This window comes from Antechinus flavipes, chromosome 6, assembly GCF_016432865.1.
Source record: "Antechinus flavipes isolate AdamAnt ecotype Samford, QLD, Australia chromosome 6, AdamAnt_v2, whole genome shotgun sequence".
Taxonomy (NCBI): Eukaryota; Metazoa; Chordata; class Mammalia; order Dasyuromorphia; family Dasyuridae; genus Antechinus; species Antechinus flavipes.
In genome coordinates, this window is record NC_067403.1 from 229,125,607 (window position 1) to 229,150,601 (window position 24,995).

Sequence of the window (24,995 nt, forward strand, 5' to 3'; positions counted from 1 at the left end):
ACCTATCTGTTGCTCCCTCTCCTACCTGCACCAGGCCACTGTGAGAGCAACAGCGATCCTCCGGAGCTCGGCAAGCAACCATGATTCAGCTGAGCCACACCATACGACCTCCTTCAGGAACTTTTTTCGGAGAGCTCAGGTTTTTCACTCAGGCTATTATTATAAATACTACTACTCTTAACTACAACAATCCAAAGGATAGTTACTATTACTACTGCTCCTACAATAATTCAAGGGGTAGTTACTATTACTACCTAGTTACTGTTAGGGTTCCAGACTAGTGTCGTGAGCTGTTTCAAAAGGATTTACCGGCTTGGGCTCATCTTTAAGTGAAAGGGCAAAGTTTATTATAATTTTAACATCAATTAAAGTGGACTAAGTGCCAAAAGAACTTAGCAAAGAATCAGGAACAAGAAAATAAAGTTATTGGAAAAAGAGAGATTAGGTGCTTCATGTCACTGATAGTTAATTTTATAGCTTACAGATAAAATTGTGGTGTGGTCTTAGTGATGGGTTTGAGGAGTAGTCTGGTATGTACCCCATTACTGAATTCTATGGCTTAGATTGTCTCAGAAACTTGTATTAATGAGCAACAGATTATCTGACAGTCAGCATTTTTGTGGAACTACATTATTTCCAAGGCTCGGTGGCCTTAGGGTTATTGCTACATCCTCCCTAGGAGCTACCCTACATCATTACTATTCTTATTCTAATAATCCAAAGGGTAGTTATTACTACTACTACTACTACTACTACTACTACTACCACTACTACTGCAGTCTAAAGGATACTTACTACTATTTCCAACTTCATTATTTTTATCATCTAACATTTAATCCTTGAAGCTATTTAAGAAAAAAAACAGAAAACTTACTATTATTAAGGGAAAAAAGGAAAACCCCAGTCCTTATTTAAAAAAAAAATGTATGCAATCAAAAAAATCATTCCATTTTGACTATGTATAAGGAAAAGTATATCTTATTCTGCCCCTGGTCTTTTCCTTCTGTCAGGAAGTAAGCAGCATGATTCATTATAGGTCCGCTAGAATCAATGCTATTGCGCAGTCAACCATTTATTGTGTGGAAGGGTACTTGGTAGATATTTTCTATGTAAATGTACAAATACAAGGGAAGAAGAAAGTGCATTAAAGGGCGATAGAGAGGCTGGGGGTGGGCAGAGAAGGTACCCAAGAGAAGTCATGGTGGAGAAGTTGGGGGAGTGAAGGATCTCTGGCCTGGATACTTCCTTTAAATGGAGGTTCTGAAATCTCACCAGTATGAGAAGAGGGGGCTGAAAGGATAGAGGGATGCTCCAGTATGAGAGAAGTCCATAGAGGTGTGTGCTAGAAATCTTCCTGATGAAAAAGTACCCAAGGCATGGAGTAGGGAGGAGGCAGAGAAAACTGAAGGATGATTGCTCTGAGAATTTTCTTAAAATATTCTGATGGATTACCTGGAGAGGCAAAGCTAGTTGTGAGAAGTCTTTCTTTCACTTTGATGGAATCCTGAAGAAGTTCCTCTTATGAAAAATATAGCAGTATCTTCTGGTGCCTTATGAAAATGAATTTCCATTCTGTCTTTGGTTCCTGATGTAGACAGTACCATGGAATGATGAGGAATTGGAGTGGGGAGAGAAGATGTTAAGAGATTGATGGATAATGGAAGAGTTGTATAAATTGTTCTGATTCTGCTAACTTCAGCCTGCATCAGTCCATACAGTGCTTCTGAGGTTTTTCTGAAACTGTCTATTTCTTACAGCACAATAGTACTTCCTTAAGTTCATAATTTGACTCTTCTCCAATTGATGTTGAACTGCTCAATACCTTCCTACCTTATATATCTTTTGTATGGAGAGTCTCCTCTCCTCTCCCCCGAAGTTTTTTAAATTATAGAACTATTGTACTTAGGTTTTTGCATCCTAGTCCCCAAGTGTAAACAGGAATTTAGGAAATGTTTATTGGTGATAATTATGAGCATTTTAAGCTCACAAAGCATTATCTTCTTTACAGCCTTTTGGAGGCAGCTGGGGCAATGGACAGAGAAATAGCCTCCAGAGAGACAGATGTGAGCTCAATTCCTTTATTTGGTACACCTCTGGCTGTGGTACTCCTTAGGTAACTCTCTGGCTGTTAAGTTTCAGAATAGGTGCAGATCTCCATTGGTAGAAGAGATTCATTTACAGAAGTCCCTAAACCAATAAATCCTAAATCTAGACCATATTTTGTCTTTATATGTCTTTTTGTGTGTTATTTCCTGTGGGATGTGCAAGCTTCTTGGGAGCAGGGGTCTTGTTGCCCCTTTTTGTTGCTCCAATACAAAGCCCAGAACTTGACATCTTGTAGGCATTTAATAAAAGCTTATTGGATTGAACTATCCTCAGGGTAGGTAATGTAATCTCTCCATGTTACTAATGAGTAAGTGATGCACAGAAAGAAACTCATGGTTATATAATTAACAGGTGTCAATCAAGATTCAAATGCTAGCTTCCTGACTTCCAGACCCACAGTAAAAAAATAATAGAAATCTCATTTTGGAGTTAATAACTTCGGGACTTATGTGGCCTTTATATTTAATTTTATGAGTAGATGATATGTAATAGGGAAAAGGGAGCTAGAAGTTAATGGCTAATTGTTATTGTTTTAAATATAACTTGGTCTTTTTGCCTTAGTGTTTTGAAACAAGGTGATTAGAAAATTGGAAACTGCTTAGTTGGTTAGGAAAGAATCAACAAATGGGCCATATTCGTGGTCTGTGGATCACTCTAAGTTTCTCAGTATTCATCTCCTTTTTCCACTGCCTTTGTAAAAAGAGACTCAATTTAATCAACCTGCAACATTTATTTGAAACACTGGGGTTGGTAGGCAGTAATACGTGTTTTGATTTTTGGTTTGACTAAAAGAAAGGACTTTTGTTTTTGCTCTATCAGAATATAAACACTTGATCATCATATGGTCCAAAGCTTCTTAAACTGCTTCTTAAATTCCCCCCCTCCCCCCCATGGGGGTGGATCATAGAATTATGATTTATTTTGATTAAATGTTTGGCTTGTATACCTATTTTATGTACCTGTATACTCAGGATCATGTAATTGTTTTCGGGCAAAAAGGTATCATGAGTAGAAAAAGTTTAAGAAGTTCTGATATAGTCCATCCATATATTCATATGGAGTTGTCTTTAACTTTCTTTTTGATCTGTTTTCATTTTAATGCCTCTACTCAGCTCTGAACCTTTCATGAAGAATTCTTTATTAAAGCTCCACTTTTTCTCTTGCAAGACTATGTTTAATTTTGCGTGGTAAGTAATGCTGGATTGTAAACCTTTTATTTTTTGCCTTTTAGAATATCTCTTCTCGTTTCCAGTGAGCTGTCAAGTCTTTTATGCTCTTGCTTGTGGTTTCTTGGCACTTGGACTTCTTAATCTGGAAGCTCTGGATTTTGGTAGTGAGGTCCTTAGGAATTTTCATCTTGGAAGGGGCTGTTAGAATTCTTACAAGGTGATAAGTAAGTGAATCCATAGAGACAATGGTTGTTTAGCAGGGTGCTTAATAATTTTCTAGATGTACTTAGTACTTAACTACAGTTCCACAAGATTCACACCTGTAAGAGAGTCAAGAAACCAAGATTGGGAAGGCTTCTGGAAGGCCTCTGGAAAACTTGCTGAGCCCCAAGTGAAGGAGATAAGATTTTGGAAGAGACAATAAAAGATTTGGACTTTAACTCCTGGCTGTATTTAAAGTGATTATTACACTGAACTGAAAGGAAGGCTGCCTCCCCAAGCTTCCCAAGAAACCTGCTCCCAGAGAACATTATGTTTTAGAGAAGAATATTACATTATTATTAATATTACAATATTATGGGAAATGTTCTGTTTTCACTTGGTCTTAAATCAGGGCAGTTTTCTTTTATGCTTTTAAAAAACTATTTCATCCAGAGTTTTTTGGAGTGTCATGTTTTGAGATTCTTACAGTTTAGTCAATTGCTTTTGATATCTTGTTTTTTTCTTCCCTTTTAGTCATTTGATTTTGTTCTGCTATTCCTTGTTGCTTTATGGCGTCACGGCTTACATTTGACCCATTTTAATTTTCAGGAAGTCTCTTTCTTGTGTAAGATTTACTACTGTGTTTTAAACAGGGAATTTTTCCATTCTCACCTCTTGTCATCAGAAATTACATTTTATACTCTTCATGTCTTGTGTGGCTAAGCTATTCTTTTTGAGACTACTTGTGGAGTTGAATCTATAGTATTTCTTCATTGTGTTTGACATTTTTTTTTCTGATTATACTATCCCCAGCCTCAATTTCTGGATTGGGATTCTGTGTTCTTCTTGAATGGCCTGAGTTCTGCGTGTGGTAACCAAGGAGGTCCTGTTCTCCAGAGGAATCTTTATTGGATTTTGGCCTCCGTCCCTTCTGTCTTCTCCTTGCACAATTTTCGCCCCAGAGCGGGCTCTATTCTTTGCTTTACCCATTGAAATGTTGCTCATTATGCTGATGGCAAGCCTCCTGTCCCTTCTCCCTACATGCTTTGCCCCCTGGGACAGCTTCCCCCATCCCTGGCCCACTTTCTCTCGCCTCCCACGGGTTCCTCACCACTCTCTTGTGTACAGAGGGAGAACTTAGAGCAGGTTGTCCCTAGTTTTCTTTGTCTTTGTTCCTGGTGGGGCTGGTGAGGGCTGGGGAGTTCAGGCCTGTTCCAGCACTTGGTTGTATTGTTTGTACTTCTTAATAAGCACCATTACCCCCTCACAAGGAATCTAATGAGATAATATTGGCGAGACATTTAGCCCAGGATTGCTTCTTCCCTCCCTCCTGTCCAACAACATCAGGTACCTTGTTCTGCACCTCCATTCTCCCACCTCTCTGCCATTAGTTTTTTGTTTTTTGTTTTGATCTTTCAGAAATGCTGCTCTTCCCCTCTTATTTCTTTGTCCTTTGGAGAGAGAAAGACATACCTACTACTACTAATAACTTATTTATGTAGTGCTTTGAGGTTTGCAAAGTGCTTTACAGATAATCTCATTTTATTCTCAATAAAATGAATATCACCCTGGGAGGTGGGTGGGTATTCTTATTGTTTTCATTTTATGGATGGGGAAACTGAGGTAGAGATTCTGTAACTTGCTCAGGTATTTACCTTGCTAGTAATTGAGAGATTTGAATTCGGGTCTTCCTAATTAGGCCCCAGCACTCTAAGCAAGGGACTGCCTGGTTGCTTCTCCAATATATCTTATGTGGTATCTTTAGTTGCTTCTAAGAAAACATGTGTTTCTCCAAGGAGGTTCTCTAGGCACCATATTATGAATTGGCATTTGGCCAAAAAATGTTCTTTTGGAGTTTCTTGACTTAAGAATATGGTTTGGTAATAATCATGTTATTACAAAAGGAAATTGAGTCAGGGCAATTTTGGAAGGGGATCTTCCTATATGTGCAGTCACATGTATGGAAGCATTCCTGCTTATCATGAGAACAGAATGCTAATCAGAAATTGTTCTGTCCTCACCCTAGAACCCCTGAAGGCCAAAAGAACTCCTTAAACTACACCTTAATTGATCAAGTTTTCTGAGGGAAGGAGGTTACTTTCATCCTTGTAGGAGCCTTGTCAATTCTGGGTAGAATTCATTACTGGGAAGTTTCATCCCATTCAACTTTAAATTCCTTGGACTTACATGTTAATACATGTATACACATACACAAATTTTGATTTATATATATATATATGCATATACACATATGCATAAATATTTAATATATAGATACTGTATCACTTTAGTTAGGTCAACAAAAGAAATTTAATACTGGGTTATGTAACCATCTCAGCCTCTGTTTAATTATAAATTTCAAGTTGAGACCTCAGAAGTCTTGTGTGGAAACCCCTCCTCCAATCCCATCCTTCAGTGCTACAGGTGAGGAACAGAGATTTGAGAGGTCAGCTGAATTGAGCAAACTGGTCCAGCAGAGTCTGAGGCAGGATTGAAGTCCAGTGATTTGCCCACAAGGCACTACTTCATGCCTAAGCACAGGAAGCTACCTTCTGCAGATCCAAGATTAGATAATCTTTTATCTGAAAATAAATTGTGGATTGGAATGGGGAAGACCTTTTGTTAGAGTTAAGACAATGGGCCGGCCCCTCCTTTGAAAATTTCCTCTGCCTTGGGCTTATCTTCAAGGAGTTGGAAGCTTTCCTTGGGTCCAGGAATCCTGTCTTAGATCCTGAGCAAGTCAGTAACCCTCTTTCAGCCTTCCTTTCCTCATCTGTATAAGGGTCATTATGATAATCCTTCACAGAGTTAGGAGGAATAAATCAAATAATATATGTAAAACACCTTACATACATTAAAGCACTATATAGATGCAGCTGTTATGCTGAGGTAATTCGAATTTTTTTCATTTTTATTATCAACCAGTATTTATTGACAAAAAACCAAGCTCAGGACTAAACTTTGGGGACACAAAATAGCAGTGACTTCCCTTTGATAGTCAAAGAAATTATCACTTTCCTCCCCCCCCCTTCCTTTTGCCCCTTCCCTTCTCTTCTGCCTTCTTACCACTTTTCCTTTTTCTTCAGTTCTTCCTTTTCTCCTGCAGTGGTACAGACTGGAAGGGGCTCTGGATGTCAGAAATAGATACTTCAGTTCAGCTTTGGACACTTGTTGTCAAGATAGCCTTAGCCAAGTAACTTTACTTTGCTTCAGTTTTTCATCTCTAAAATGGGTTGATTGGGCTGAAATTTTCAGGTTTTCTTTCAGAAATGCTGTAGATCTCTTCTATGGTATTGATGTGAAACTAGAAACTTGTTAAAAACAACTGTTTCAGGCATGTTCGAGAAACATAAATGATAGCCATCCTTTATTCTATATCTGAAGCTCTTAATTTCAGAATAAGTCTTTTCTAATAATACTCTTTACTTAAACTGTCAGAACATTTTTATTTGGTACGTGAATACTCTGAATACTCCTTTAAGACAATTTTTTGAACAGACAAGACTAATATTAAAAAAGATGAACTATTGTTTTCTTAACCATTTGCCTTTTCTTAGGAACTCAGCATTTTTAAGTTTTAAAAATATGTGCTCTTAAAGCATTGCTTTAGAAATTTCCATTTACTTCTGCTTTTTTTTTCAGTCAACCTGCAGATGGCAGAAGTGGTTTATTTTTGCTGTTTTTAACAATTCAGTTTTATTTACTATGTTCTTGTGTTGAAGGTAGATAATTAAATGAGCTGCATCTCTCCATAATGATTATAGAAGATGCAAGTTAATGGTAAGATAGGAGCTAAGCTGAAAAAGCTTTGGTAATTTACTTCTGCATTGGCCCGTCTTCATTTCATGGTTCTTGTGTTCTTGGATTATAGTTGAGAAACTCAGACTTAAGCATAAAACACAAGCAGTACCATATGTCAACCACTGAATTTCCTTAATTACATTAGTCAGAGTAATGAAGCTTAGATCTGCTTCATATTAACTACTGACTTTGTTTTGGATTTGTACTTTAACAGGTTGTTAATATAGAAATCTTTTTTAGTCTTGAAACCCCTTAGTATCATTAGAAATTTGAAACAGCCGTTAGGCCCGGAGTGTTTAATTGTCTGGGGGACAGAAATCCATTCTAGGGAAAATGAAATTTGAGTGTTTTATTTGAAACTTACTGGAAACTCTCACTCTAGAAATTCACAAATTGCTTTTGGAAAGAATGTAGGAAGTGTCCTCAAAAGCTGTCGTAAACATCCATAGCCATTCAGTCTTTGACTTACTGCTTATATGGGCAGATGCAGCAACAGCACAGTCTTGTACAGAGACTTCATTTGTTACTTGTCCTATGTGGCCCTCTGTTCAATAGTACAGAAGATTGCTTTGGCATCTCCACTGGCTTTCGTTTCTTTGCTGTTGAACCTTATTAGTGACAGTAATGGTTTTCTATAGGCATGAGCTACTGCACACAAAAATTAAGTATGTTATACGCAACTTTAAAAGAGATTTTTATATGATCGCTTTAAAGCCAGCTGCATCTCTCTTGCTAGCTATGTATGAAAAGAGCCAAACACTTAAAATGATGATGAGGATGAAAAGCCTTACATTTTGTTCATACTCCAACTTTGTATGGATTAGAATCGAAAAAATACCTAGTTCTACTGGGAGGGAGAAACCACATCTCTCCCACAACCTCTGAATTTGAACAAGAACAATTAGTAGAAGATTTAATTGGTGCCACATTTAGCAGTGACAATTAAGCAAGAAAGAGCTAAAAAGCATTGTTTAATGGAATGAAGAAAAGGGACCAGATTTTATTTTGAATAATGAAATCAAATAATATTGGTACTGTTTAAACTCTAGGGAAGCCTGAAAAGTTCATCTCCTCTGAATATGGTTTATTTAAGGGAGAGAAATTAATAGTGTATATTGCATTTTGACTGAATGCTAATACTAGGGTTACATAATTTTCATATTAGAAAAACATTTTGGCAAAGGCATTTTGTATAATCAGCCATTTGAAAAAAATGAGTTCAGATGAGAGACCTATTAGAATTAACAGATTACTTTTTGCCTGGCACTGTAATGTGTTAGATGTGTTTTCTCTAGGCAATTTTACTAAATATAAAAAGCCCTCATGTAATTTATCAGAAGGTAGTCTTTCCAATACCTTGCTTTGAATTCTGTCACTCGTCAATTTTAAAGAGAGGACAATGATGGATCTATTATGGGATTTAAAATTTTCATTGCTGGCAAATTCAGAGAAGCAATTTCAATTCATCCATGAAGGATGGTCACATGAGGAATGGTTATGCTCTTTTTTTGTCAAATAAAAGTGAAAATTATTTGGGACTGGCGAATGGTTAAATTGAAAGCTCTATACTCAACAGTAGTAAATTAAAGATCTCAATATAGTTCTCAATGTCAACAGTAATGGAAATAGGAACGTTTTAGGTGAGATTGTTACTGAGACTGAAACATTAAATATACATTGTCATAGCAGATGAAACAAAGTTATTTGAGAGATATATGTGTTGAGAGCTTCAACTTTGAACATATTTGGCATAAACTGGAATGTGAATGTGATAGCAACAATCTTAGTTTAAAAAAAAATCTTTTTTCCAAATTTGCAATCTTATCTACTGGATTCTGATTCTGATTGCCATTTGTCAGATGAGAGTCTAGATCTCAGTTTTCCCTTTCAGTGGATCATCATCCTTGACTCCCCCCTGTGCCTGGGTACTGCAGGGTCCTAGTTCTCTATCTCCTGTCTATCCTGAACTGTGGATGCCTCATACTCATCATGTCTAAAACAGATTTGATTTTCTTTTCCCCTAAAACCTCCTCTCCATTTAAAATTATATCATGTTCCCAGTCCCTAGAAACCTCATATTTTCTTTAGCTAATCCCTCTTCCTCCACCATCCAATGAATTGTGAAACCTTGTCACTTCTCCCTCCAGGATGTGTTTCCTGCATTTTCCCTCTCTGCATTGATAGCTACTCTCTGTATTCAGGCCTTCATCATTTCTTGCTTGGACTATTGTAGTGGCTTCCTAATTATTCCCTCTGCTTCCCATTTCTTTCTTCTTTAATACTCTTTTCTTAAAGCTTGGGGCTGACTGTCACTACTTGTTTAAGAAATTCAGCAGTTCCCTCTTGACTGAAGGATAAAGCTGCTTTGTTCTCTTGCTCCCTTTTGTATTTTTTTTTAGATTGAACGTTACTTTCCTTCATTCCCTTATAAGTTATGAGCAGCCTGGCAGACTTGCTGTTTCCCATATGTAGCCTCTACTCTCCTTGTCGGTGCTCTTGCATAGGATGTGCCCTGGGCCTGGAATATACCCCTTCCATGTCTCTGCCTTATTGAGACCCTCAGACTGCTTGGTGTATATGTACAACAACATGTATCTGCATGTTGATTCCACACTCCCTCCTCCATACTCTCCAGTGTAATGCAAGCCCCTGAGAGCGGGCTGTGTGGTGCTAGAAGAAAGTCAATCGGTTTAGAGTAGAGCACCCAGCTTCTAATCCTTGTGTGATCTTATGCAGAACCTTTCAACTCCCTGATCCTTGATTTCCTTATCTGTAAATCAATGTGTTTGGATGGAATGAATGAATGGCTACAAATGCACCTGTTAAACACTTTAACCATGTGCTAGGCTAAGTGCTAAATATTCAGCCAAGCTGGTCAGTCCCTGCTTACTTTTTAATAGAAGAATGCTGCTCATCTAAGGAAACCAGAGTTGGCAGGGGCCGTGCATTATAGGGCTGGGAAATGCATGGTGAACCTGGGAATGTCTGTATGAGGAACCCAGAATCCTGGCTGGGTTCTCCACCTTTCTTAGAGTTGCTCTCTTTCAACCCTGTGCCAGCAGTATCCTTTGGCTGTTGTGTTTGTTTTTGTGTCCTTGCTGCTGTAATCAGCACTTAGTAAATTGTGGTTGAATGTTGACAACTGACAGTTCATCTGAGAATTGGTTCTTCAGAAATAGCCTCATTGTATCCTTAGATTTTCTGTGTGCTCTGCTGCTTGTGGCCTCCCTCACATTCATTATCTGTAATATTAATGACAGGAGCGGTCATGAAATAAATATTCCCTCAACCAGGAATGAAGGACTTCTGAAATGGCGACAGAGATGTGTGGGAATATTTGTATGCTGCTGAAAAGTAGTTGGATTTAAGGGAAATGTTTTCAAGGAAACCTAACCACATATTAGAATCATAGCATCACAGAAGTAGAGCTGGAAGTGATCTTGGAGGTCATGAGACTCAACCACTTGATTTTATATATGGGAGTGCTGAGGTCCCCAAAGATTTTAGTGTCTCTTGCCTTGTAACAGGTAGTATGTGGTATGGCCAGGATTTTACTGTGAGTCATTTGTTTTTAATTCATCAAAATATTAATTCACTGTTTTCTAGTTGTCATATGCCTTCTTCCTAGTAGCTTCCATACTTAAGATTATGTGCACATTATTCTTATTATATAGATGGTGAAACTGAGCTAACAAATTCAGGGATTTTCCCTCAGCCCATCCATCTAGTCAGCCTCACAGTGAGGTCCTTTTGGATTCCTCCAGTCTCTATATATACCATTTATATTTTTACACACAACTGTACTGAATATATATGTATAAATTGCCCAAGTTAGTAATAATTAAAAAAAAAAACACCTTTGGTGTCATGCTGGCCTTTTTTTTAAAGTATAGCACGATCAATACTTGATCATTCTATGAGGAATTTTAAGGTCCATTTTAAACTCACTAAGGAGAAATTTTTCCTTCTCATCTATAATGAATTAGGCTACTTGTATATCTGGAATAGACAGTCTAAGAAGGCACAAGTTGGGCCCAGAATTAAATCAAAGTCGAGCAGGGCAGATTATCTTTTGGGAATTTAGAGTTTCCCTGATTCCCCTTTGACCTTGAAACAGGAATGTAGTTGGTCTGAGTAGAATATAATGTATAAAGAAAATAAGGAATTTTATTATTTATTTTTAGCTTGTTTTTGTTTTTATGAAGTATCACCTTTTCAAAACTTTGTGTTCCGTATTTTTCTCCCCTCCTCAAAACAGCAGGTTACTCAATATAGCTGAAATATATATAGTTCTTTTAAACATGTTAACATATCTGTCATGCTGCACAAAATAAATCATTTCAAAAGGGGGGGAAAAAAAAACATGAGAAGGGGGAGGGGGGGAAACAGGAAAACAAACAACAAAAAGGTGGTAATACTATGCTTTGATCCACATTCAGTCTCTATAATTTTCTTTCTGGATGCTGATGGCACTTCCCATCACAAATCTATTGGAATTACCTTGAATCACCTCAAAAAATGAGGAATTTTAAAGCATCATCTTCAGTATAATTGGAAAAGAAGATGAGTTTGGTCATGTGTTAAAGATAAAAGCTCAATGGCCCCAGTACTTCTTAGGTGTTCTTTTCATTTCAGGAGAAATTGAGGGAGGCCCTTGAAGATGGGTCCATTCCATTGGCATCCTCTACTATGCTAATTTTATTGCTTCTCAACATAGCATTTTAGAGAGATGCCTGAGGGCAGTTAAGGGTTAAGTGACTTATCCACTGTCATTCAGCCAGGTTGTGAACTTAAGTCTTTTCTCACTTTTAAGCATCACTCTGTATCTATGTTCCTTTCTAGGCACTATTAATTTCAAAATTAAATGTTATGAGAATGACCACTCTTTTCCCCCTCTAGAATTAAGAGGTTCTCTTTCTCAACTAAATTCCTTAACATGAGATGGGAGAAAATTAGATGTAAATTTGAATCTTAAGTCTTAGGGACATACACATTGAGTTAATAATATTTCCCTTTTTTTTTTTTTTTTTTTGTTTCAGTGGATCCTATTAAAATTTTAATGCCTTCCTTGTCTCCTACGATGGAAGAAGGAAACATTGTGAAATGGTTGAAAAAGGAAGGTAAGTAAGTGTGTGTGGGGAGGGGAAGTGGGTGTGAATTTTCATTTTGGATTTTTTTGGTTTATGATTAGTTTCAGTCATGGTTGGTATAATTTAAGCTGAGGTAATTTGAGTTATTTAGTCAGCTTATAAAAGGCCAAGAAAAACTTTCCCATCTTGTTTCAGTCTGTTTTTTTTTTTTTTCTTAAACAGAAAAAAATGATATCCTAAGACCATGTTTCTATTTTTACTCTTTGACTTTAGATATTAGTTTCAAGATTTAAAAGACAATTTTCACTCTCATTTTCAAGTTTTTTTTTTTTTCTTTTGACCCTTTCATTCCTGTTGTAACAGTTATTTTAAACAATAACTATTTATTTTGTGCGAGGCACTAACTAGGTATCTGAAATACAAAGAAAGGAAAAGCAATTCCTACTCATTGATTACTGGGAGGGTACAAAAGGTACCCAGATAAGTAACAGAATAATCAAAATAATTTCAATAGAGAGAGAAAATGAACATAAAAAGTCAGAGAATACTTCTCTAGGAGGAAGCCCAGAAGCTATGCTTGGCGGGAAGGGGGAGGTAAAGGGCCTTCTAGATAGGAGGAAACATTGGTGCCAAAGGCACCAAGGTGGTTGAAGGAGTATTGTATTTGGTGTACCCATTTGGGAACAGAAAGTTCAGGAAAGGGAATTGTATAGAATATGAGACTAGAAAGATAGATAGCAGTCACCTTTAATTACTTTGTCAACATTTTTAAAGCACTTGCTATGTGTTAGAAATTGAGAATACAAAGATTAAAAAAAAAAGTGCTCCTAGTCCTCAAGGAGGACTAGCAGGATCATAACATTTTCAAAAGACAAAAGGAAATTTAGAGGATGAAAAAGACAACCAGAGAAATCTGGGAGGATTTTGCATGATAGAGAGGGAAGTGAGCAGAAGCAAGGTAATTGTTCATATAATGTAACATTCACATAATTGCCACTTTTTTAAAATAAAAAATTAAGTTAAATTAAAAAAAAATTAGTTTCAGTTCTGATTTCTTTTCTCTCAAATCTGCCCTGCCCATCCCCATTGAAAAAGCCAGAAATGTGATGCTCATTAAGCACACGAAGTCTGCAGAAAGGTAGTTGTACATTAGCCATATTGTAAAAAAGGAAAAAAAGCAAGAAACAGAAAGTGAGGGGAAAAAAATATGCTTCTATCTGCATTCAGTTTGTCAGTTCTTTCTCTGGGGGTGAGCAGCACTTTTCACCTTGAGTCCTTCAAATTTTCTTGGATTGTTGGCTTCAAAATAACTGAATCTTTCATAGTTTTTCATAGTTAAAATAAGGATGTTACTGTATCCATAGTGATTGTCTGGTTCTACTCATTCATTTTGCATCAGTTCATAGAGGTCTTTCCAGGTTTTTTTTTAGAAATTATCTTAATTTCTTATCTTAATATTCCATCACAGTCACATACCACAACTTGTTTAGTTGTTCCTTAATTAATGAACATCCTCTCAATTTCCAGTTCTTTGCCACCAAAAAAGCTATTGTAAACATTGTACATGGAGGTTCCTTTTCTTTTTTCTTAGATCTCTTTGGAATCTCTACCTTGTAGTGGTATTGCTGGGTCAAAGGGTAAGCTACATTTTTTTGCCCTTTAATATGAATCCAAATTATTTTCTAGAGGGGTTGGATCAGTTCAGAACTCCACTAACAGTTTTTTAGGGTACCCGTTTTCAAAGCAGTTTTCATCTTTTCTAACCTCTTAGTCTAATGGTATGAGATTCAGGCCCTTGTCACCCCTCCTAGACAATTTCAGTGACCTCACATTTGTTCTCCTTGCCTTTGTGTCTCCTATCAACTTAAAAATCACCTTTGGCATGATTATTTTTCTGATTCCCTTTTTTCTCCCCACTTGCCAGTGCCTTTCCTTCCTAATGACGGTATCATTTTTGTATTTTTATGCATTTGTTTATTCTTTTTGTATATCACAGATATACGGAAAGGCAACGTGTTACCTTTCAGAATAGAAGTTCTTAATTGAGCTCTGTAGCTTGTTTTTGGTTTACTCTGTAATCCTGAGCACTTTATTTTATGCATTTCAAAACCTCACTCTGAGGTGTGTATGGGCTTCAGCAGATTGCTTAAGGGTTCCATGACATAAGCAGTGTTAATAACATTTGTTTTAGAATGTAAGTTTCTGTGTGCCCAAAGGGTATGAAATTGTGCATACCTTCTGACCCAGCAGTGCCATTACTGGGTCTGTATCCCAAGGAGATCTTAAAGGAGGCCTGGAAAGATTTACATAAACTGATGCTGAGTGAAACAAGCAGAAACGGGAAAACATTGTACACAGTAATAGCAAGAATGTGCCTAATGAACTATGAAAGACCTGCTTCTTCTCAGCGGTTCAGTGATCTGAAACAATCCCAATAGACTTTGGACAGAGAATGTCCTCTGCATCCAGAAAAAGATCTAAGGAGACTGAATATAAATCAACATATGCTTTGTTCACTTCTTTCTGTTTTTTTTTTTTTTTCTTTCCAGTGATTTTTCCCTCCCAATATGATTCATAAAGAAATGCGTATTAAAAATAAATAAACTTACTACAATTAAAAAAAAAAAGAATAAGTTTCTGGAGGGTAGGGATTGGTTTTTTTTCATCTTTTTTTTTTTTTTTTTTTAAATCCCTGCACTTAGTAGATTTTTGTCTTGGCAGTTGCTTAATTAATCTTTGCTGATTGAGTATACCCGGAGATCACTTGACAGCATGAGAAGGGCACTAGCTGGTGAGACCAATGACCTTCCCTTCCTGTGCCTGGAAAACTACTTTCTGTCATCACATCTCCTGGAGAGCAGCCATGGTAGCTCCCTCCTCAGATAGCCTTTCAGTGATCCAGGCCATGATCCTAAGGCATCTGAAGACTGGCTGTTGGGGACAACTATGTTGTTGGGAATTTGTTTCTAAGAAAGTTTTACCTCCATAAATAATCTACTCTTTCAGACTCTATTTCTAGGTTTCTCATCTCTGATGAATTATAGAGCTCTAGTTATTTCTGTATTAGATGTGCTGGCCTGGTATTATTCTCAGTTCTCATGTCACAGTTCAATCACAGAAGAGTCTTTTAGGAATAATTGTAAGAAGATTAATTTCACCAAATTTCCAGGCCTAATTAGACATTGCCAAAGAAGATTCCTTGGACTCACATTTGTCTTCTTTTATCCACTGTCACTTGATAAGTTATTCATGTATATGAGAACATGGAGAATATTTTTTAAAAAGTTTATAGATTTATCACTGCCTCAGACAGTATGGTATAATGGAAAGGCCAGTAGCTAGATTTATTGTAGAGAGAAGTGATGTTATTTCCTAACTCTGCTACTAACTACTGTTTGTGCGTTCTTGAATTGTATTTCCTTACCCGAGAATTGTAGCCCTGTTCATCTCCAAAGCCTCTTCCAGTTCCAAATCTATGATACTATAAGAATCCTGGTATAGTTTCACATGTGATGCATACTGTTTTGTCTCAGTTAATTTTTAAAGATGTCTTAATAGCCAGTACTTTTTTTTTTCTTTTCCTAAATGTGACCCTTAAAAAGCCCCACCTCTTCTAAGGCAGTACCACTTGGTAGAAATTTTGCTGATAGTCTAGAATGGTAGGAATCCCTTTTCCTTGTCAGTCATGCTTTTAGCTTACCTGAGGGATGCCATTATTGGAGTACTCATTATGTGTTCCAGGGTTTTTTTGGGGTGTAGTACTTTCATAGGTAGGGATTATATTAAAATATGCATTCATATTTATTAAGTACACTTGATATGTATCAAAAGTACACATTTTTACGACGATCAGTTACAAAGTAACTGAACATGTATTATGGGCTTGTGGTGTTCAGTCATTTCAGCCATGTTCAGCTCTTCCTGACTCCATTGAAGGTTTTTTTTTGACAGAAATACTGGAGTGTTTGCCATTTCCTTCTCCAGCTCATTTTACAGGTGAGAAAACTGAGGTTATACAGGAGTAAGTAACTTGCTGAAGGTCTAAACAAGTATCTAAGACCAGATTTGAATTTAGGAAGATGTCTTCCTAACTGAAGGTCCAAGCACTCTGCATCTACTATACCACCCAGCTGCCTCTAGTGGGATTAAAAATGGTTTTCTTTTGTCCTTGTGACTCATTAGTCATATGATCAAAGGAGTCACTCCCTTTTGTGATCACAGTGTTCTCCTTTGTTAAATGAAAGGCAGTTTAACTAAATTATCTCAAATCTTCTTTAGTATGAAATTTTTGAGTTTTTAAAATACTAGTAATAATAAAAGTTAGAATTTATGTAGCACTTTAAGATTTGAAAAGTGCTTTACAAATCTTGTTCTCACATCAATCTTGTAGCTTGATACTATTTATTATCTCTGTTTAAAAAAATGGAGGCAATGATTAAATGGCTTGTCCAGGTTTGCACAGCTAATCAGATATCTGAGGTGGGAATTAAATTTCCCTTTCTTACTCCCAATCCAGTGCTGTTGTACCCTGCACCATCTGGCTGTCTTTAAAATAAGGTGAGATAGCTCTGTTTTCTTTTTAAAGACGAGGCATTAGGAGAAAAAAAAAAAAAGGACTAGGCCTAAATTCTTGAGAAGCAGGCATTATAACTGCTTAGTTTTGCCATATTTTGATAATCATCCTGAATAATAATTTTATAAAGAACATAAGGGGACTTAGTTCATTTCTCCACATAGCGGAACAAATCAATACTGGAAAATGAGTTAAGACATAAATTTGTCTTTTGACAAGAAAACCCCAATGGAATCACAAAGAGTTGGACATGACTGAAAATAACAGAACATCCAAAGATTGTAGCATAATTTTGAACTGTTCTGAGAGTTAAATCCTAGATTTCTACATATTTGAGATATGAGATCAGCAGAAGTCTTCAGGATAATTTTTTTAATTATCATTAAAATGGTCATTGTGTCCCATTTTTATAAGGGAAAAATGACAGCAAAATATTAATTCTGTTGAGTAATTTTTACAATTTTTTTCCTCATTTCCAATAGCAAAAAGACATTTCTCCAAGATGAAGCATTTGAGAATCCATTCTATGACATATCTGACTTCCTGTTGAGAAAATCCTTGTTACTGACAGAATAATATGGACAGTTGAGATACCCCATTGACAAATTCAGGATAGATCTATGTTTGTAGCAGTTTAATAACCTCATGTTGACTTTGATTGCTCTTCTCGTGCTTTAGGGCTTTATATTTTTAAGAAATTATCATTTTAGTGATGATTATCTTCTCACAGTGATTATTACAGATATGGCTGCAATTTGTCCATATTGTGCAAATTGTGGATGGTTATTATAATCAAAGTATCAAGATTGCAGATGACCTAAAAGCAGAAGTCTCTAACCTTAGTTGTGACCTCTCATGGCTGATCTGGTAAAATGTTTGGATAAGATCCCTGCTCAGAATCCTATTTAAAATGCATAAAACAAGAGTATATTTATATATAGTTATCAAAACTTCAGGGAAAAAGTAAGCTCATGGACCCCTTTGTTAAGAACCTCTGAAAGAAAGAACACTGAGAAATGAATATAAACTGCTTGCATTTTTGTTTTTCTTCCCGGGTTATTTATACCTTCTGAATCCAATTCTCCCTGTGCAACAAGAAAACTGTTCAGTTCTGCACACAGATATTGTATTTAGGATATACTATAACCTATTTAACATGTAAAGGACTGCTTGCCAGCTGGGAGAGAGGGGGTGGAGGGAAGGAGGGGAAAAATCGGAACAGAAGTGAGTGCAAGGGATAATGCTGAAAAAATTACCCTGGCATGGGTTCTGTCAATAAAAAGTTATTTAAAAAAAAAAAAAAAACCTCCGACCAGAAAGATAGTAAAAAGGTACATGGTAGTTGTGTGGGTTGGTAGGCTTTACCATGGACATTGTGATTAGAAGAGGGGCCAATTGCATAACAAGAATAATAGTTGGAGAGTCCAAGTATTGCTCTTATGTCTGTGAAGTATTAAAGTAACTAGATAAGACATCTCTTTGTTGAGAAGATCCTCTCGGGAGGCCAGAAGGGCACGTACAATAATCAGACTGGGAGAGAAGGCATGGGATGCTTGTCTCTATAAAGGAAATCCCCTTTTGATCTCACAGTGTGGATTCACTGAAGTATTCATTAGGGGGTAAATTAATTTTAATCTGTATTAGAAGAATTTAAGCTCTTTAAAAAGTGACCCAAGAAGCAACGATGCCTAATGAATAGAGAACTGGATTCAAATTTTGTCTCTGATGCATTTTGACAATAATCCCAGGCAAGTTTATTAGCTTCCCACGACTCCCCAGCAACTCTCTTAGATGAGAACACACACATACTTGTACCTATTTTTTCTTCTTTATTTGAGAAAGTGGTTATGCTTTGCATTGAATTATTATTATTGAGATTTTTAAAAAGAATGGTTTTTTGAATTAACCCTAAGAAATAGTGTTTTCTTATATTAGTATATTTTCTTGACATGTTTTATTAGTCATTTGTAATAATTATTTTTTAGAAATCTAGGCAGGAGATCCACATCCCCAACCTCACCACTACTATCATAAAAGTTGAAAGGATTTCTGTAGGTGAAGTTGCAAGAACAAGGAACATATAAGAAACGGGCCAGAATTTTTAGTGTTTCTTTTCAAAATTCTTTTATGATAGTACAATGGCTGCAATTGGAGTATTTTTACAGAGCAGTCCTGGGTATTTATATGAGGATGTTGAAATAGTAATTAGTAAGGAGAGGAATAACTAGGGTTAACCAAATATATGCAGAAGAAATACCTGCAGCAAGCAACACAATTTTAAAGCAACTTTTAAGGATTGAATTGATAATTTCTCAAAGATCTAATGCTTAAATATTGTACACTGTTTTTGATTTCAGAATTTATCCAATAAACAGCAGTAAAAAAGAGACATAATTTTTTCAGAGGAAAAAAAGAACATGAAGATCAGAGTTGAAATGTTTATAAGAATTTTTGATAAGGCCAACAGGGGTCATCAGTGTTATTCCGAAGACTAACTACTGATGTGCAGAAATGTGCTTGCCATAAATACTTAGGCTTTTGTTTTGATAAAATGAAAGGTGAATGAAAATTTGACAGATGGGTTCACTATCCTTGAACACTGAGACCTCTCTTCTCTCATGGGAATAATACTCCCATTTAAAAAAAAAAATGGTATCTTTAAAATTTTTAAATTTAATGAATAGTATCATAGACTTTGAGATTAGGATAAGAGTTCAATGGTCTGGTCTACTTCATTTTGCTAATGAAGAACTTGAAAGTCACAGATGGGAAGTAATGATTGTGCCCAGGATCCTAAGATGTTATGGTGTCAGGTTGAGAAACTTTGAGGAAGAAAGATACTCTTTTTAGGTGTCCTTGGATCTCATCTCCCCTTTATTATGTGACTTTTTATGTCAAAAGTTTCCACCTCACATTTCTGGATGAAATGCCCATTCATTTAAAAAGGGGTAAAATCCTTCCATTTGAAATTTATTTCCATTACTAAAGCAAAACAACCAGAATATGAGTTTATGTGCTCTGAGATTGTAGTTACTTCAGATGTTTTGTAGTTTTGAAGACAGTCTGAGGTTAAAAACAAATTTTCTTGATTTTAAATATCCTTTGTAGATAATAAAGTTATGTTTTACACACATACACACACACACACACATACAGACACACACACACTGTATAAGTATACACACGTGTACAAATTACTCCTGCTGGACATTTTTAATTGTATGTCTCAGAGAATCTAACTTACTAGATAAAAACTGAACTAAAATATATTTGTGTCAAAACTCACTTCTCTTATGATCTTAAATCCCTTCTGTCGAGGGTCTCATCATCATCCCTGCCATCAGTACCACAGTTTTTACGTCATCCTTGACATCTCATTTTCTTTCTCCTTCCATTACCAAGTCTTCTTGATTCTCCCCAATGATTACTTCACATCCATTTCTTTTCTGCTCACTTAGCCCATCACCCTTTGTTGAGCTGACCCCCACCTCACTTCTACTCTTGACTTAGAATCACCTCCTAACTGGTTTGCTTATTTCCAGTCTCTCTCCACTCTAGTCCATCCTCCACACCATGACATGCCTGCTTCTCTGCAATTGCTAGGTTACTTATACTTTCCATGTTTGGAGGGTGATTTCAGCCTCCATTTTAAGCCTTCTGCATTAGTCCTGCCAGCCAAGTTGGCTTTGTTGCTGTTTTACACCTGGCACCCCTTTTTCTGCTTTGGAACCTTTTCACAGGATATTCCTAATGCTGGAATCCACTCTTTCACCTCTTGGAATCATTCTTTTCCTTCAAAGGGAAGAATAAATACTACCTTCAAATTAATGGATCCCTTGAGCAGCTTTCTCTGAGAAATGTTTTAAAATGCATAAATATATTTTATTATATTAATATATGATTACAAAGAAAGCCAATACCTCTCTGAAATTATTTTTGCCAAATATATATCTAAATTTGTCATATATTTCCATTGGCATTTCCTATGAATTTTGGAGCATTTCTATTCTTTTGCTTGAAGAAAATTGGATACTGTAGTTGAACTTGTTCTAAGGATATAACATTTGTCATCCATTAGCATACTCAAAAAGATATCTTGGGTTTTGTTGGGGTTTTTTTCTTTTTTTTGGTGAGGCAATTGGGGTTAAGTGACTTGCCCAGGCTCACACAGCTAGGAAGTATTGTGTCTGAAGCCAGATTTGAACTCAGCCTCCTTCAGGGCTGGTGTGCTATCCACTGCTCCATCTAGCTGCCCTGTCAGAAACTACACACACACACACACACCACACACACACACACACCCACACACACACACACACCCACACACCTACACATCCATCCATCCATCTATCTATCTTAAGAGCTTGAAAACCTCTCAAACAAGCCATGCCCCTTGTTTTCTAGGTGAAACAGTGAGTGCTGGAGATGCCTTATGTGAAATTGAAACAGACAAGGCTGTGGTAACATTGGATTCAGGAGAAGATGGTATTTTGGCTAAAATAGTGGTAAGTTATCATTTGTAAGTACAGAACTTTTATAATTCTTTTGCTTAATTTATCCGTTAAAATACTTTTAAAATGTATAACATAAATGCATATTCACATGTCTTAGCTATATTTATGTTGTGCAAATATACAGAGATTAAGTTTCTAATCATTGAGAAGTTTATTATTAATGACAAACTTTTCAAGTTTTTATTTTAGTCTTTTTTTTTTTTTAATTATGCTGGAATGAAGTTCAGTGTTTGTCTAAAAATCAAAGCCATAAAAATTTAAGTGAAGGAACCAAGAAATTAAATTTTGAGACAATAATTGACTGTTTTGGCAGTGGCCTAGCATTAATGTTTTCTGTTGGTCATATAATGCTAGATTTGGGACAGATTGAGACTATAGAATCTCGAGCTCAGGAGTTCTGAACTGCATTGTGCTAAATTTCATATCAGATCTCTGGGGTACAAATTGAATCCTGCCAAAAGTGGAGCAAATCAAAATCCCTCTGCCAATCAACAGAAAATCGGGCCTTTGAGTAGTCACCTAACTTTCAACCTTGGTGAGAAGTTCAGGGAGCACAGTCTTTGCATTTCCTCCATGACTTAACTCCCCCAAAAGTTTCCCTACTCCTGTTTTTCTCCCTTTTTGAAGTCATCTCTGCGATATCCAAAGTATTCAGTACGCTTGTATTTGAGTAGAAATTGTGGCTCTTTGCCTTATTACTTCTTTAAAGTCATTTATTATCTCTATGCAAGTTCTACTTCTGTAGATAGTGTATGGCAAGATTAAAACCACAAACTGACTTTTCACTTGACATCATTGAAATTGCAGCAAGTGCAGATTTATTTTAATGCCCACCCCCAATTAGAAGAGGAAATCCTACTTGAACATTTTCTATGTAGGTAGATGGGAGAAAGAGAGAGAGAGAGAGAGAGAGAGAGAGAGAGAGTGTGTGTGTGTGTGTGTGTGTGTGTGTGTCTCATTATGCCTAACACATAGTAAGCACTATTTTGTTTTACTTGGGGTTCAAATACATAGAAACATACTTATATTTTTGTATCTTGTGTGCTTCTTCATAGAAAATGTATCTAATGTAATGAAACTATAAAAATTGTAAACATATCAAGATGTATATGTTAATAATGCCATTAAAATAAATTGACTTTAAAGGATTGTACACAATTTTCCTTCAAGTGAGTATTTTGATGAGATCCCAGATTTATTGAAGTATGCAGATACATCTGTGTATCTGCACATATGTGTATGTGTATATACATGTATACATATGTATGTGGATGATTTTTAAGTTATATATTAATTTGGATTTGTGTGTCACATGCCCTTGCATTAACTTATTATAAATAAAGCAGAAATTTTCAATGTTGAGTTCATGTCCCCATTGTGCTTAAGAACTGTGTTGTATTCCATAGAAACTGAATTATTTTTATTTCTTTTTAAAAAAATAATCCTGATGAAATTGAAAGGTTTTTCATTTATATCACATTTAGTTATTGATGTTTTTAAAGGTGCTTAGACTGTAGTAATGGCCTGTTTAATGATCCAGATGGGTGCTGTGTAATTAGGACAGTAATATATAGGAGAGGTACAGGTTTTAAGGGTCATTCCATTATTTAAAGTATCTAATGTACCAGTAGCAAGGGATTAAAAGGCTGTTTGTATGCAGAATGGCTTCTGTATAAATGCTGCTAATAAGAGATTTTTTCAAATTGGTTGGTGGTGGTTGTCCTTCATGCTGAAGGAAGACCAAGTAATGATATCACTATGTTGGGATCAAGGTACGGTGTGTCTGGCTGATCAGACACTTATAAGCTCAGAAGTCTCTGCCACAGGTTGGACACCGCCTGTATAGATCTTTGGAGTGCACATCTTAGCTTCTTTTGAGATACTGCAGTTGTTTTGCTCATAGGGTGGTACAGTGCCTTTTTTGATGCCGACAGACAGTGTCTCACAATTGATTTTATAATTCTTCAGAGAGACCTTGAGAGTATTGTGTCACTTCTTCTGACCATTGTGTGAGTGCTGGCTTTGTGTGAGTTGTCCATGAAATAATCTTTTAGACAAATTTGACCAGTGTGACCAGTTCATCAGAATTGTGCTCTCAAAAAAGGCTGGAAGAAATACTTGATGAAAAAAACATGATTAAACTTTTAGAGAAGGGAATTTCTTATACTCTTTATAAATATTTTATAATTACTATACTCTTTCTAAATCCTAGTACTATCTATCCATTTCTCCCAAATTTTATCTGTACAATTATTTAATTATGTCTTGCTGCCCAAGGACCTGTTTAGCTACCTATTGAGAAGTTTAATTTCTAAGTGATAAATTCTTGGACTCTTAACTTTTCATAATATGCATACAGATTTTAAAACTGCCATCTGCTTGAAAAGAAGACTAATATAGTTAAGCAACCCATTTTTAGATCATTTATAAGCATCACTTCAAATAATAAGATTGAAAAAAGTTATATAATCAGGTAGAATTTTATTAGGAATTTAAAGAAATTCTCCAAACTAAGTTAACATTCACCTTGTTGCTTGATGTCTGTGACATAGGGATTGAAAGCAAAACGTGGAATAGAACATATTAATTGGAATTAATAAATGAAAAAAATAAAAGATGTCTAGATTGTTCAGATATCTCATTCCTTTTTATCTACAAGATGAAAACAAGTTAGTCTCTGAAATCGTGAGGATTAAGCATATTAAATAATAACACTAAAGCGCATTCGTAGAGAGCTTTGAGGTTTGCAAAGTGTTTTACACATATGTCATTTAACTTGCACCAACCTTGTGAGGTAGATGCTTATATCTGCATTTCACAGATAAGGAAACTGAGGCAAGCAGGTGAAATAATTTGCTTTGAGGTCAAAAACTAGCAAATACCTACAACACGATTTGAATTTGGCTCTTCCTGATCCCCAGAGAGTGTGCCCTGTCACCCTGCAGGAGCATTTGGTAGGCTCCCTTTTTCTAAAGGCCTTGGTACCCCTTTGCTGTCTTCTGAATTACATGAAGTGTGGTAGAGCTATGTCTGGGCAGACAGGAGCTCCATGTTATTGAACGTACTCAGCACTGACAAATGAGTGAAATTGAGATGTGCACACAGTGTCAACAAAACAGCTCCATCTTGATTTATGTAAATTAAACAAAATGTGGACCCCCACCCCCCATCCCTGGTAAAAAAAAAAAAAATGGATATTGCTAGTCAACAGACAGAAATCATTGAATTTCACTAACTTCCATCCTGCCGATGGCCACATTGGGGCCACATGTGAGAGTCTTCACGTACCCGGGTACCACGGTGTGCTCCTCCTCATCTCTTTCACACTTAGGTACTTGACCTGCTCGCACACCTGGTGCAGGGGCCGCCCTGCAAGCTGAGTCACTGCCACTGCCTCGGCCACTCCGCTTCTCTCCCGGGCCTTTCTCCTTGCGTACCCTTTCAGTAATCTCATTAGTTCCTTAAATTTAGTTATTCTTTTTATGCACAGGGCGCTCAGCTCTACCTCCCGTCTTTCTTTTCCGCTTCCGTTGCCCTGATA

The 24,995-nt window shown here is 36.4% G+C and overlaps 1 protein-coding gene across 1 annotated transcript in view; it reads left to right on the plus strand.

Moving 5' to 3' along the window:
* Nucleotides 1-24,995, plus strand: part of PDHX (pyruvate dehydrogenase complex component X) — a 72,794-nt gene that overhangs the window by 2,663 nt on the left and 45,136 nt on the right. The window contains exons 2-3 of the mRNA XM_051966242.1: nt 12,317-12,397; nt 21,345-21,445. Of these exons, the coding sequence (XP_051822202.1) occupies nt 12,317-12,397; nt 21,345-21,445 (182 nt within the window). The remainder of the gene's footprint in view (nt 1-12,316; nt 12,398-21,344; nt 21,446-24,995) is intronic.